This window comes from Sminthopsis crassicaudata, chromosome 1, assembly GCF_048593235.1.
Source record: "Sminthopsis crassicaudata isolate SCR6 chromosome 1, ASM4859323v1, whole genome shotgun sequence".
Lineage (NCBI taxonomy): Eukaryota > Metazoa > Chordata > Mammalia > Dasyuromorphia > Dasyuridae > Sminthopsis > Sminthopsis crassicaudata.
The window spans coordinates 616457501-616472557 of record NC_133617.1 but is presented as its reverse complement, the minus strand read 5'-3'; the positions used below and the strand labels follow the sequence as shown (position 1 = coordinate 616472557).

The 15057-nt window shown below is 31.0% G+C and overlaps 1 protein-coding gene across 1 annotated transcript in view; it reads right to left on the bottom strand.

Annotated features, from left to right (window-relative positions):
* Nucleotides 1-15057, bottom strand: part of PAIP1 (poly(A) binding protein interacting protein 1) — a 35285-nt gene continuing 20228 nt past the window's right edge. The window contains 7 exon segments of the mRNA XM_074282566.1: nucleotides 1-363; nucleotides 1988-2081; nucleotides 5211-5265; nucleotides 5813-5930; nucleotides 6867-6939; nucleotides 6942-6972; nucleotides 9491-9616. Of these exon segments, the coding sequence (XP_074138667.1) occupies nucleotides 270-363; nucleotides 1988-2081; nucleotides 5211-5265; nucleotides 5813-5930; nucleotides 6867-6939; nucleotides 6942-6972; nucleotides 9491-9616 (591 nt within the window). The 3' untranslated portion in view covers nucleotides 1-269.

Below are 15057 nucleotides of genomic sequence, written 5' to 3'. Positions count from 1 at the left end.
TTTCAAATAAATTTTATTGCAGCCAAAACAGTTCATAATATGTACATAATAAACTATGATATATTTACACAATTTAAGTTATAGGAAATAAGTTTACTTTTTTTTTTTTTTGGCAGATATTGTTAAACAAAATTAAAGTTGCATACATTAGTAACTTAAACTCAACATCCTTAATTTGGTATAAATGTGACATGTTTCCTTGCTTCCTTCTGTTTTGCTAATCATTATACCTAAACTGCCTTATAAAGATAATATCTTTTTATCTAACTTTACTGTTTTCTCTTACGCTCTGATTCTAAGCAAAATTTTTCATAGGCTTCTTCTATTTCTGGGTCCATCTCATCATCAATGTCATCCAAGTATCTGTAAAAGAAGCAATGATGATTCTAAATTATTTATGTACCTATCATTTATTCAGAAAGTAGCTGCTTCAATTCTAAGACACTGAAACAGTTGGTTATCTACTTCCTGAAGTTCTCGTTTCAGATTCATGTAAAATCTAAACTGTGTCAACTTAAAAGATATTTTATCAAAAACTCTCCCTCTGGCAGCCTATTTTAAAAAACTAATCCTACATATATATAGTATAAACTACTATTCCAAACACAGAATTCTAGAGTTACAATATCATATCAGTTTGGCTCTGCCATTTGACTTTTAATGATGCTTTAGAATTTAGTACTTAGCAGAACTTAAATCCCATTAAAAAGACCCTTCACCAATGATATAACTGAACTATATATAGTATTTACTTAGAATCAAGACTTCTAGAGTAACAAAAAACCTTAGAGAGCATCTTAGAGCATTGGTTCAAACCAATAAACTGAGGGCTGGAGAGGTGAAATGATTTGGCCACGGACACATAGCCTTTTAGTATCAGAGTAGCACTCTACTACATAGTGCTTACTATTGATTTTAACTTCAAAAATCTAACCTTCACACTAAGGCTTAAAGTACATCTACACTATAGCAGAGTATTATTCAAATTATACCCCTGAAAACAACTGTGTAATCTGTATATCTTAGATAACTCCTAAGATTTACCTAATCTATTCCTACATAAAGACACTAATAACATAACAGATGCTTTTTAATATCAAGATTATTCAGAATAAACACTATGGGCTTATTTTAAGTGCAAGACATTAGTTCTGTGCAATTGTTTATACAATTTTAAAAGTATTAAGTACAGAAATACAATGTTCTAGAATGAATACTTTTGGAGGGACTCATGTTTTAAGCAACATGATACTGAGGAAACATGTTCTTTTTTATAAATAAAATAAAGTACTGCCACAACATAATAAGTACAAAACTGTTGATATTTTTTGATCCACTGACCTCACTAATAGGAATATACTTTAATTAACACTATTGAGAGAAGACTTCTTTGTACAAAAATTAGCAGCATTATCTGTGCCAGCAAAAAACTGAAAATACATTAAGTCAAATGGCTGAGAACTGGCTAAATAAAATTCTGGCATATTAACATAAAATATTATTATTTTACCATAAAAAATTATGAACATGAACAAGTCAAAGAAACCCTTATAGGAAATAATGCAATTGAAGAAAGTAGAATGAAAATAATATATGTATTTGCTACAAACTATTTAAATAGTAACAGCTATATAAAAGTCTGAAAATACAAACAAAATTTTAAAGGGAATACAGAAGCAAAGATGTTTCTCATCTTTTAAAATTACTTTCTGAGACAAACTGTAAACAGCACATATTTACAGTTTTATACAGTTTGTTTTTAGTTGATAATTACTAAACTTAATTTTTAAAAAATTGTCACGTATCTAATACCAGGGAACAAATACAATTCTAAGTAATCAAAATATATGGCCCCTCAACATCTAATTTTTTGACCACAAATTCATCTAGGAAAAAGCTTTTCATAAGAGTGATGGAATATTTTAAGAAAGCTCTGCCATAGAGAGATGTTTTATAGAAAATAAAATCAGCTACAAATGAAACATACGGATCTCCAGCCCCTGATAAGTCTGTTCCATTTTCCTCATAATCTGGGAAGAAATTCTCTCTGTCAAGTAACTCCTGATACTTTTCTTGATAATCTATATAAAAAAGAGAAATATCAAAGCTTAAGATAAAAACAAAACAAAACAAAACAAAAAAAAAACAAACACCAATTCACCACTCTGTATACAAATATTTCTAAGTAATTCACCTATAATTGTGACATATATTGGGTTTCTTTCTTTTCTACTAGTAGTGAAAAATTTAATCAATTTATACAATTTCAGCCCATCCCTTTCCTGGGACAACGGAGTAATAAAATTAAATACCTTCTGTGGGAATTGAACTCTAATCCAAGTTTTGTTATTAATTACCATTACATTTTAATCAAGTGAACTAAATGAAAAAAGATTTAAAAATATTGTTATTCAAATAAGTTATGTAGTTCTCCTGTTCAAAAGTGAATCATACTAACTACAAACCACTCTGTTGAAGACAATAAACAGTAATTCAAGAAGAGTGACTTAAATAATAACTCTGAATTTACAAATCCAATTTATACCTGCTGGGTAATACTGTCAAAACTGACAAGAACTGACTCAGTGATTATTAATCTGAAGTTTGTCACTTTTTTTTTGTTGTTGTTGTTTTTAATATTTTGCTCATTGTATTTCAATATAATTAAGGGCTGGGGATAATATGTTTTTTATGGATTTAAAGATCCATTATTTTGAATGGCTTCATCGACAAAAGGATACAGGATACAAAAAAAATTAAGAGCCCCTGAAATAGAGAATGGGTGGTCTAACAAACAATTATAAGAATAGAAGCTGGAAAGCAGAAGATCTGAATTTGAATGCTGGCTAAAATACTAGAGCTTTGGTACCCTGAGAAACTCAATGAGACTTTTCTTATTAATAAAATAAAGACTATTCACCTATCCCATAGGGTTGTTGGAAGATCAGGAGATACATACAAGTAAAAATCTTTGCAAATTTTGAAATGCTAAATAACTGTTATTAGTATTATTAATGTAACATTCACTATTATATAAACAAGGATCCTTCAGATAGCATACAATATTTTTAAGAGCATTTTTTAAAAGCCCTACCAAATAAAGATATTTTATACAAAGAAAAATCTTTGAAAAAAGATTGAAAAAAATTTGAAAAATTTTTTTCTGTTTCTGTTAAAAGTAAATTACTTCAAGCGGCAATTAGATGGAGCAGTGGATAGAGCACCAAACTGGAAATCCCAAGTTCAAATTTAACCTCACACTTATTTAACCTCACAATTCTTATTAGTTGTATTACCCTGAAGAAGTTATTTAACTCCAGTTGCGTAAACCCCAGCCCCCCAAGTTCAGTTTCTGACATTAATGAACAAATCTTCTCTCTGATTTTTATTAAGTACCATTTCAACTCATTAGCCTCATCAAAAGAAGCCACTAAATTCTGGAAAAGATTAAAATGGCAAATGGGAATAGGGGAAAATTGTATGGTCTTATAATTCTTATCTAGGTACTTCCAAGTAACAGGCTCAAACACTACTATTTTTTTTAAACAAAGTCTAATTAATTAATCTCTCAGAAGGAAATTTTTCAAACCTCAAAACATTTCACACATTTCTTAATTCCATTTTATTGTGCCTTGTTTTATCTTTCCTTCTAGACCAAAGGTTGGCAAATGAAAATCTCCTCAAGCTAGATCTAGCCTGCCACTAGATTTCTGTATGCCCAAAATATTATCTGATAATGTAAAACCATTTCTAATTCCCAGACCATACAAAAATAGGTGGCAGGTCCCTCAGCCTTTGCCAACTCCTGCTACTGAAGATGAGCTTTACGTTTATAGAGACCACATCTTACTCTCCTACTCTCCCCTAACAGTGCCTTGAACACAGAAATTCTTTTTGAATGAAATTATAGGATGAAGGTTAGACTTAAATACATGACACAAATTAAGGATAGTAGAAGATGGATCTATTTAATAAATGTTCCTTTTGCTCCTATTCATGTTTTTTTGTGTTATTAATTGCTTTGAATAGTCATATGGATCTTTCTGTATCAGACCAAATCCATATAATAAGACATTATACCCATATGATATCCATATAGACCTACAGGCTTTTTAACAGTGGGTTGTTTTATTGCACAAGTTTTTTAATTTGCCTGTAAAATAAATGTGACATAGTCCATTTTCATGTTCTGTAGTAGGTGGTTTATTAGTATTCCATCTTGGAAGAAACAGAAAAACAAAACATCAGGTTGTAGTGAATAAAGCAACACATTTAAAGTCAGGATGAAATAGGCTCAAACTCTATTTCAGACACTTAACTAGCCACATACCCCTGGACAAATCAATCTCTTTTGGTCCCAGTTTCCTCACCTGCAAAAAGAATGAGCTGGACCTGATGACCTCTAAGGTCCCTTTCAGCTTCAAATATATGATCCTATGAACACAATTTTCACCAACCCCATACAACTGGCTAATGAGCATACATTTTTATTAAGCCTCCATACATTTTCATTTTTGCTGTTAATGGAACTTTCGCAAAAGTTAAGACAGGCAAGACCAAATGGCACTTAACAAGTGCCAAAATACAGGTATATAAGTTATCTATCTGGTTTGTTTTCATGCACCTCTCATCTATCTCATATATCAACATATTGCAAAATAATTTTAGTAAGAACCTTAAACAGTAAGACAAACCTGCTTCTTGAATAGTGATATATTCCACAATGCCAAGTAATTTTTTTGTATTTTTAAAAAAAATTCCCTGTCAATAACAAAATTATGTTCAAGTATATAATTTTTTTAATATCTTAGTAAGGGTTAGGCAAAAGAAACTTAGATAATAAAAACAATAAAAACTAATTATTTACCTATATTTGTATATTATTTATAAGAATTAATCATGTCAAATATTAAATGATCTATGGATTAATTAACAATACTATTACTTCAAAAGAACAGAGGTCTTATTTATCTAATATAGTCAAACTTCCAAAAATAGAGCTTACTTCTAAAGTAGTACACAATAGAAAGTGATTTTCTTATTGATTTTCTACACATATAAGACAGACAATAAAATTGCTTGCTATATAAGAATTTTCTAAAGTAGATGATACAAAGTGTGAGAACAACTGACCAATCCTAATAAGTATCTGATTGATTTCAGGCTTTTTATCACCTAGTTTAGAAAAAACTGTTATTAAAACAACATACCTGGATCAGCAGCAGTAAAAGGAATGCCATCAGATGTGTAAAATGTAGGTTCATTCTAGAATTCAAATGGTAAAATATTATGGAATACACATTAGTTTACTCAATTATCACTTCTTTAAAAAAAAAAAAAATACTGACAAAAGACAAATCACTACCTACACTGGTAAGGTTGTAGGAGTAGATAAAAATCTATGTGGTCAGGGTAGCTAAGTGGTACAGTGGATAGAGCACCAGCCTTGAAGTCAGGAGGACCTGACTTCAAATCTGGTCTCAATCACTTAACTTTTCCTAGATGTGGGATCCTGGGCAAGTTACTTAAACCCAATTGCCTCAGCCAAAAAAAAAAAAAAAAAAAAAAAAAAAAAAAAAAAAGTATTGGAGGTTTATAATTCTAGTACCCCACAAATTTGGTATTTATTCCCCTTACCTAGATAATTTCTGTTTCATTTCTGCATGGTTTTGGTTGTTACTTTGGACATAAAAAAAGTAGTAACAGTTGGCTAACATCAAATTTGGAGGATAAACAATGTAGCAAATTTATCAAATATAAAAATTTTATTCATACCCCAAATAAAACATTTATATTTTAAACACTGTCATACCATAAAATAATTAGGATCATTTTCAGGTGTTGCTTCTCTATATGTTGAAGTGGCATGAACTCTACCCCAGTTACTTGATCGGAGTTCTACTAGCTTCAAAAGCATCTGTTTTACATCTCTGCAGTAAACAAAAGTTTATAGTTTATTAGAACAATAATGGAAATTTTCTTGAAATCTGGTAACATAATCTAGTTATGAGAAACTAGATGCTTAAATTTTGAGGTTTTATCTGGTCTTGCTGCTTAAAATTCTTATCTTCTGAATTTTCCTATATAGTCACTATCTATCTGAATTTCTAAAACATGAATGAACATGAAGGCCTAAACTATAAGTTGAACTCTATGCTAGAATGCCATCTCTAGCTCACACTGACTGCTTAATTCTGAAGACAAAAGGAGCATGCCTTATTTTTTTTTTAATACTCTATATTGGCCAAAGCATCATAGACATTTAAATATGTGTTGAATAAATAGGAAATTCTTGGCTTATTTCCCTATGTTACTTGGTTTTGTCTCATTTATGAAAATATATGAAAGGATATTAGAATTTACTACAGAAATTTCACTCACTGGATTTCTAATAGAAGCTATATCTATTCATAACACAATATAAATCTTGATGTCTGTAAATGTGACAAATAATTATAAACCCAAGAAATATTAGAAGTTGCTGACTCAATTATTACAACCTAAATTAAATTATAACTACAATAAAAACATCTTCAATGAGGCACTTTTATCTAGTTACCACACTGAAAAACACCATATTCTCTTAGTTATCTTTATATCTTATTATATTAAGCTTTTAATTTGATTCTTTTGTTGAGAGATATGATACAAAGAATTAAAGCAAAGTGGCCAAATATTGATCAATAAAGTAGTAATCCTTTGAAGAAAATATTTCTACATCTCTACAAAATATCTAAGATAGTGAGTTCATTTAACCTAAAGATAAGATAGTCCTAAAAAAAGTATAATAAAACAAAACACCCCACAAATAGAAAACAGGGATGAATTGCATTAAAATTAGGCTGCTATGTCACTTGTCTTCCCACCTGCTGCAATTTGCATCTAGGACAACATTTTCAATTCTCTGAATTACTTCGTCCATATCTGTCTTTCCTTTTCCTTCCATGCATCTTCCAAAACTGACCCTGTCAACTAAGAAAGCAGGTAATTAGTAAAAATAAAGAATTCAGTAAACTACAGAAATTCTTTAAAAAACAAAACAAAAACAAAAACAAAACCCCAAGATTATTAATTGCAACCTTAACATTCTCTGACAAATATAGAACCAAGAGAGCTAGAAGCAACTTTAAGAGATGTTCTAGTCCAACCTCATTTTATAAATTGATGATCTGAGGTGAAATAGCTTGCTCAAGAGAACATTGCTAGTTAATAGCAAATAAAGGACTAGCATTAGTTGCCATTGCTCTTCCCATTATAGCAAGCCACCTCATTTTTCCTTTATGACTACAAAACTCCTAATATGAAATTGGAGTCGTCTACTGGCTGTGGTTCTACTTTGAATTAGAGAACAGCTAAAAAGCTTAACTTAGCCATGACACTAATAATTATAAAATAGACAGTTTTGCTTTCATTTCTTTTATTCCCAGGCTTTCAGGGAAATAATCATTTAAAAAGAATTAATTTTTTCCAATAAATTTTTAAAATGTACTGGGTACCCTAAAGGGCATACCAACAGAAGCATAAAATTAAGTGACATCCTATATAAATCTGAAAATTAGTGTCTATAGTGACCTAGCTCTTATATTGAAATGGATCATTTAAAAGACAAATATATTAGATATTAGGATGTGAAAGAATATTTTGGATAAGCTTTTTATTTTATGAATGTATTACCCCACCCAAATTAGCAATGATCTTTTCTGCATCTTAAAATTTTTTTTCTACTTTTTCAGTCAAAAAGAAAACAAAATCTATGTATGTAAAAAAAAAAAATCTAACTGAAAACACAATTGGGACAATGGTTAAATGTTCTTTATCCATTTTTTCTATAAAGATCCTTCATTGATAAAGAAAACCACTATTTGTTTAAAAAAAAAAAAAGGTCTTGTTAGTGACGTTTTACAGAGCTACATGCTGTTTGTATTCTGATCAACACCTCATAACCAAAGTGAAGTTAAATGAGCAAAAATTAGAGAAAAACCATAAAGCACTCAAAGACTTAAGAGCTTTATTAAAAAGCATAGGGATATTCTAAAACTATATATGAATATATAAACATAGGCATATACATACTAACCCCCCCCAAGCAATTCCACATGTATAACTGTGTTTCAAAAATTAATTTTTAGAGATATTCTAGGTATAACTTTGTTTCTATGGAAAAATTAAAGCACTCTTCATAAAGCAAGAATATTGCCATTTAACATGGAGAAAAAAATAGAAAACAATACTGTACAACAATAAACCACTAAAATAGAAAAATCAAAATTGAGTAACAGGTTTTTATTTTTCCTCAATGCTAGTAGTTAAGAAAAAATCAACTCTGAGTAAGGAAAAAGGTATCAAATGGAAACTTTTTTCAACAGATTCCTAAAGGGGATTTCTGGGATCTTTAAAATCCTTAGGATCTAGAGGAAGCTATTAATACAAATTCTTTTAATAGGTCACAAACTACATTGGCTCACAAACAGGGTAAAAGGAAAAGGAAATGAGATTTTCCTAAAGTAACTGAACAAAGTTTGAGAAAGAAAGGCCAAAAGGGACCAATAGTAAAACTGCCTAAGATGAAATACTGAATTATAAATAATGAAAAGAAACAAAGTTAACACTGCCTGTTTATGATAACCCTTACAGGTAAGAAATGGGCTCTGTGGAAAGTGAAACATACTGAGTAGTAAGTTAGCATAAGTTTGTTGTGTTTGCTGATATTTCAAGATGAAGACGTAGTAATATAGAATGTTCATGGGTCATGTTTTGAACTCAATAGCCTGTATGTGAAGATAAGTATTTATGTTCAATAATCAAGCATCAGCATCCTTCTCTTCCTTAGCTTCTTTCTTAGCATTTAGGGGAGGTTTGTACTAAAAAGTTCTATTTCCTTTGAATAACTTATAGAAGTTTCAATGCATATCTGTTAGGTTTATGAAAAATCAAAACAACATGGCTATGTATTAAGGACAAAAAAAATCAAAAGAAACTTCAAGAGCTATTTGTGAAAGAAGGCAATAATCATTAGAAAGCACAAAAGCTACAAGTAGTGAAAACTACCTTAGATTCTACACAACTTAACAAAGGGATGATGGAATGCTTTCCAAGCAAATTTCCTTAACATTTATGTGAGCAGAAAGATTTTCATATGACTGATTACAAGAGTAAGATAAATTAACATTACATTTTGTTATGTAAATTATATAAAGCATTCCCATTAAACAGGAAAAATTATGAAAAGCTTAAAGTTTACAAAAACAAAATGAATCAGAATAAAGTGTTAATATTTTTTAATCAATCCTCAATAAGCACTTATTTACAAGTGTACAGGCATTATGCTTACTCTCTTTGGCCCTTTAATGTTAGAATGTAAAATTTATGTGGTCTTTGATAAAATAATATGTATAATGTGAACAATATGTAATGTAGACTAAATATCTTTTTTTAAAGACAGATACAGTAAATAATAAAATATGAATTTTTTTTTTTAAGCAAATCCTACCTTCAGTAGTTTTACTGCACAGATTAAATTGTTGTCCACAGGATTAGAAAAAAGAGCATTCAGTAATTCTCGAAGACCAACCTGAAGAATATCTGCTCTTGTAACCTGCCCCTTTGTTCCTTTAATCTATGAAACAAAATAAAATGATTTAAAACTTTGCTACTACATTATAAAGATCTAATTGGACAAAGTCCAAGTTATGGAAGAAAGTTTCTGTTTAATTTAAGAATTAAAAAATATATTTAATTCTACAAACTGGTATCTTAATGTTATCACTTTGCACAAACCTATAAAGCTTTCCCTTATAAACCGATCTGGTGATTATAAAAATACAAAATTTTCAAGTGTGACAAACATTGGATAAAAAGAAGAATAATTTTAAATATCTATGATATAAAGAACAAATTAAGAACATTACAGAGATAGATAATGCTGAATTTGGGGGTCAGGAAAATGAGATTTTGAATCCTAATTTAGACCCCTACTGGTTATGTGACCTTAAGTAAATCACTTCAAATCAACAAGCTTTTATTAGGTATCACTAAGTGCCTAAGCATGAGATCTTAGGATTCATTAAATTCAGTGGAATCCACAAGTACACCAAAACAGAACATAAGAGAAGAGGGTGCGGGGCAAAGCCCTTTTGTATACATATACATGGAAATAGGACATCAATGATGATTCAGCAAAGAAGATTTAAAAGAAGGGATCACAAAGTAGAAGAACCAAGAGAGGAGTTATGAAACACAGGGATATTCAAGAAAGAAGGTATGGCCCTAAGCATCAAGTACTACAAAAAAGATAAGAAGAATGAGGACTGAGCAAACACCAGTTAATTTGGTTACAAAGAGATCTGGTAATCTTGAAAAGTGAGAAGTGAGGAAGGGAAGTAAATGAGTGAAAAAACTAAAACTTTGGTCATGAAAAGGAAGACAATAATTTGAGTTGATGACAGGGTTAAGTGACAATGTTCTTTAACTGAAGAACTAAGCACATTTGGAAGCAAAAGGGAAGGAATCAGTGAACAAAGTAAAATTTAAGTGAGAGTGAAGGATAGAAAAAGGAAAGGTGATGACCAAAGGAGGTTAAGCTCTTAAGAGATAGAAAAGAATGGGATGAAAAGCAACAGCAGAAAAGGTTGGCCTTGGTAAAGAGATTACCAATTTTGTACCAAGAGGTACAAAAGAGGAAAAACCAGGATGTTAAACTAAGGACATACAATTGAGGTGAAAAGGGAGTTTGTGGAGGCTGGCCTCAATTTTCTTTGTTAAATTAAGTAAAGAGAATAATTGGCTAAAGGTGAAAGGAGATATGTGGCTTTCTGAGAAGGGAAGAAAACAGATGCTATGAGGAATATAGCAGGGAGTCAGTCATTAAAGTATAAAATTACCACACAGCAGAAAAGGCTCAGTTAAAATTAGATAATAAATTTGATGTGAACCCAGAGAACATTCTCGGATGCCTTTCTCTATGCATCCAACAGCACAGGACTGGAACTTCTAAGACAAATAGTAGGGATGAACTAGGATTAGGTGCTTGGAAAGGTATGATCTAGCAACATGACAGAAAGGAAAGCATACAAAGTCACATAAAATTGAACAATGACTATTGGGCTAAAACTAGGAATGGAGGATAGTGAGAGCACTGCAGGGATGGTATTACTAGGAAAGCAGGGAATCAAGGAGTGAATAGAGATTATTGTAAAAATGAAGAGTGGTTTTAGGAAATTCCATTTCACGGGAATTAATGCAGGTGTTTGTTGTGAATTTTCTTTCTTTGCACACATTCAATTTAAATTAGTAATCATTTGAGAATATTAACAAGAAGCAGATATTAAATGCATTTCTTCCCTTCCCTCAAGCTTGTTTGAAATAAATTAACAATGGAAAACAACTACATTTATAGAATTTTTTGAGGTGGAAAGGTCATTTATAGCATAAATAATCTGATGCTTCTCAGATCTGAAACATACTGAGGTAACTTTACTGTTACAAATAAGAGTTGGGTACTAGAATAATCGGGATAAAGGGAAGAAAAAAAAAAAGAAAAATTTAAAGCAGAGTAGAGAATATGAAATTTGTTGTAATGGTGCAAGTGACAAGACTCGACAATGTGGACTATGTGAAGGTTGAGAACAAGGTACAGAAACTCATAATTATAATTCTGATCTGACATATCTATTAAAACAGAGTTGGTCCCCTTACAACATCCTAGCATAAAAAGAAATTCTTGTTTAAAGAGCTCCATTGAGACAGTTCCCCTCCTCTTCCCCCCCCCCCAAAAAAAACCCCACAAAACACCAAAAATAACAATTTTAGCAACATTTTTATTTTTATTGAAGTGAGGAACTGGAAATAAAGTGCTTGTCACTCGATGGGGAATGGCTGAGCAATTATGGTATGGGAACAGAGTGAAATTGTATACTACCATAAATTACCAAAAGGATAGAATCAGAAAAAGACTAGGAAGAATTGTATGAAATGATGCCTGTATGTGCAAGAATGTTTGTGGCAGCCCTCTTTGTAGTGGCCAGAAACTAGAAACTGAGTGGATGCCCATCAATTGGAGATTGGCTGAACAAATTGTGCTTTATGAATATTATGGAATATATGATTTCAGAAAGGCCTGGAGAGACTTACATGAACTGATGCTGAGTGAAATGAGGAAGACCAGGAGATCATTATATACTTCAACAACAATACTATATGATGATCAATTCTGATGGGTGTGGCCCTCTTCAACAATGAGATGAACCAAATCAGTTTCAATAGAGCAATAATGAACTGAACCAGTTACACCTAGCGAAAGAACTCTGGGAGATGACTATGAACTACTACACTACATTTTTGTCCATCTGCATTTTTTATTTCCTTCACAGGCTAATTGTACACTATTTCAAAGTCCAATTCTTTTTGTACAGCAAAATAATTATTTGGACATGTACCCGTATATTGTATTTAAGTTATACTTTAACATATTTAACATGTATTGGTCAACCTGCCATCTGGGGGAAGGGGTAGGGGGAAGGAGGGGAAAAAAAGTTGGAACAAAAGGTTTTACAATTGTCAATGCTGAAAAATTACCCATGCATATATCTTGTAAATAAAAAGCTATAATAAAATTAAAAAAAAAAAATCTTTCTTCTTTTCCTATATGAGCAGTAAAATACAAGCCATCCACATGGATTTGGGGAGAAACTGGAGCCACTGCCATTTTGCTCCCAAGGAACTGTCTCCATCTCAAGTCTCAAATAATTTACTGCCATTTCAAAGATTTTGGGGAGTCTAAGAGAGTGGATTTGGAGGGAGAGGTTTTTTTCTCTCAAAAATATAAACTAAATTTTTGGATGCTTAAATTTAAATTGCATATGATTAGAATTATTTTCAATTGATACACTGATTTTAGAAATGTGTGCATTAATATTGAAGTATTGCTACTAAACCCTTAAATTTATATCTAATTTGATTTTATGCTCTCCCCCCCAAAAATGGGTATTAAAACAAAGTTCTCTGGTAACTTTCCTAAAGAGGTCACATTTTTGTACCTCCTCTAAATAAATGAAATATATTTAAGACACTAGGTTGGTTTCTAAATTGTATGTTATGCAATTTGTAAAATTATGTGTCAAGTTTTAAAATTCCATCAGTCCTATTGGACATATATGTTTTGTGAAGTTTTGCCTAAAATTTAGATAATACCTATATGCTGAATCTTAAAAGTTTGTTTTGCTTCCTACCTTTAACAAAGAAATATACTTAAGTGTAGAGTTTGTAAAATTTAATAGAAAGTTTTAAAAAAGGACTAGAAAAACAAGGGACAAGAAAGGTTGATTATAAAAACAATAAAGGTAAAAAAGACAATAAGCGTGTATTGACATAAACAGGAATCAGATTTGTAGGGATGTGCTGATAAAAATCTCAAAGAAGAAAAGATCTGCATCTAGAAGTTTAAAAACAAAAACAAACAAAACAGGCAATAGACCCAATTGGGAAATAATCAAAAAGTAACTAAATTTGAAACATCCAGTTAGAATTTAAGAAATCTCACAAACTGAAGCACTGGTTGATTTTAAAATAACTTTTCCAACTGGTGTGTTAAAATTTAAAATTTGACTGTAAATTACATGACATTTCTCCATTTTTGTGATAAATTATGTTAAATTTGCATTTCAAGACTATTTGGATATCCCTTATAAAATTTAATTAAGTTATTTGTGGTTATTGTCATAATACTGGAACCTAAAATTGATAATTACTATGTTTGGGGAAAACCCAGCGCAACTCTAAGGATAGAAAAAGGCAAGTTGGACTCAGCTCCTATATATCCTCCATCTTATCAATATCTTTCATATATAATGGCATCCAGAAATGAATGCAAAACTCTAAATAATGTGTGAGGAGAGCACAGTACAATGGGATTTCTGGAGAAGTATTGGAAACTTCTCAACTTCTTTTAATACAGATCAAGATCACATTAGTTTTGTTGATTGCCACATTACCCCAATAACATATTAAGCCTGCAATATACTAAAACACCAAAATCTTTTTCAGAAGTCAAACTTTAAAAAACGTTTTCATATATTTATATATGCCTTCAGTTTTACTTGAATTTAATTTTTTGTACTGAAATACTAGATTTCGTATTTATCCCTACTGAATTTCATCTTTTATTAGATTCAGCCCAATGACTATATCAAGATGAAATGTATCCCCATATAAAATAGAATAGTCTGTGATTTGATAAAGTCTTGAGAAATAGGTACTATAGATTAAAATTATGAATTCAAAAAACATTTAAGCACCTACTGTGTGCAAGGCACACAATGATTCAAATAAAACATTTTACATTCTATTAGCAAAAATAACACACAAAAAGCATAATGCAACAGAAATTGAGGAGAGAAAGAATAGTTCACAAATTAAGAGATCTGTAACAGCTTCAGAGATGACCAAGCCTTTCTATATCTAAAAGATAGAAATGAAGAGACAGTGCATTCTAGGTATGGGAAAGAGTTGTGTGAATTTAGAGAGTTGGGAGATGGAGCACCAAGGGAAAACAAGTAGCCTCGTTTGATTGGAACATAAGTTTGGGAAGATGGGTAATGTAAAAGAAAGATGGAAAAGTAGAAGAAAGCCAGATTTTGGAAATTATAATTAAATTTAGTAGCACAACTCTTATTTATTATTCCTAGTCTGATGTAATGGATATCAGTCTGGGTAAGGGCCTTAAAGAACATTTTGCATATAAGGAATCAGATCTAAAGAGTTGAAGTAATATGCATGCACTATTTGGTGACTTCTATTTTAATACAAATATCTGCTGAATGCCCCCCCCCCACACACACACATACACTTTAAAGAGAAAAGAAATACAAAATAAAAATTTGATGAATGAATACAGCATGCCTGGAATTCTTTGTACCAAACTCAAGAAATAAGGGAATCAACCAGTATTCATTTGCATAGTAGCTTCAGATAAAGTGGGCTTATTTACAAGTTGCTCCTTGAACTCATTTTTTGGTATTTGATTCACTAGACCATGTACTTTTTAAGAGTACTTGATGCATA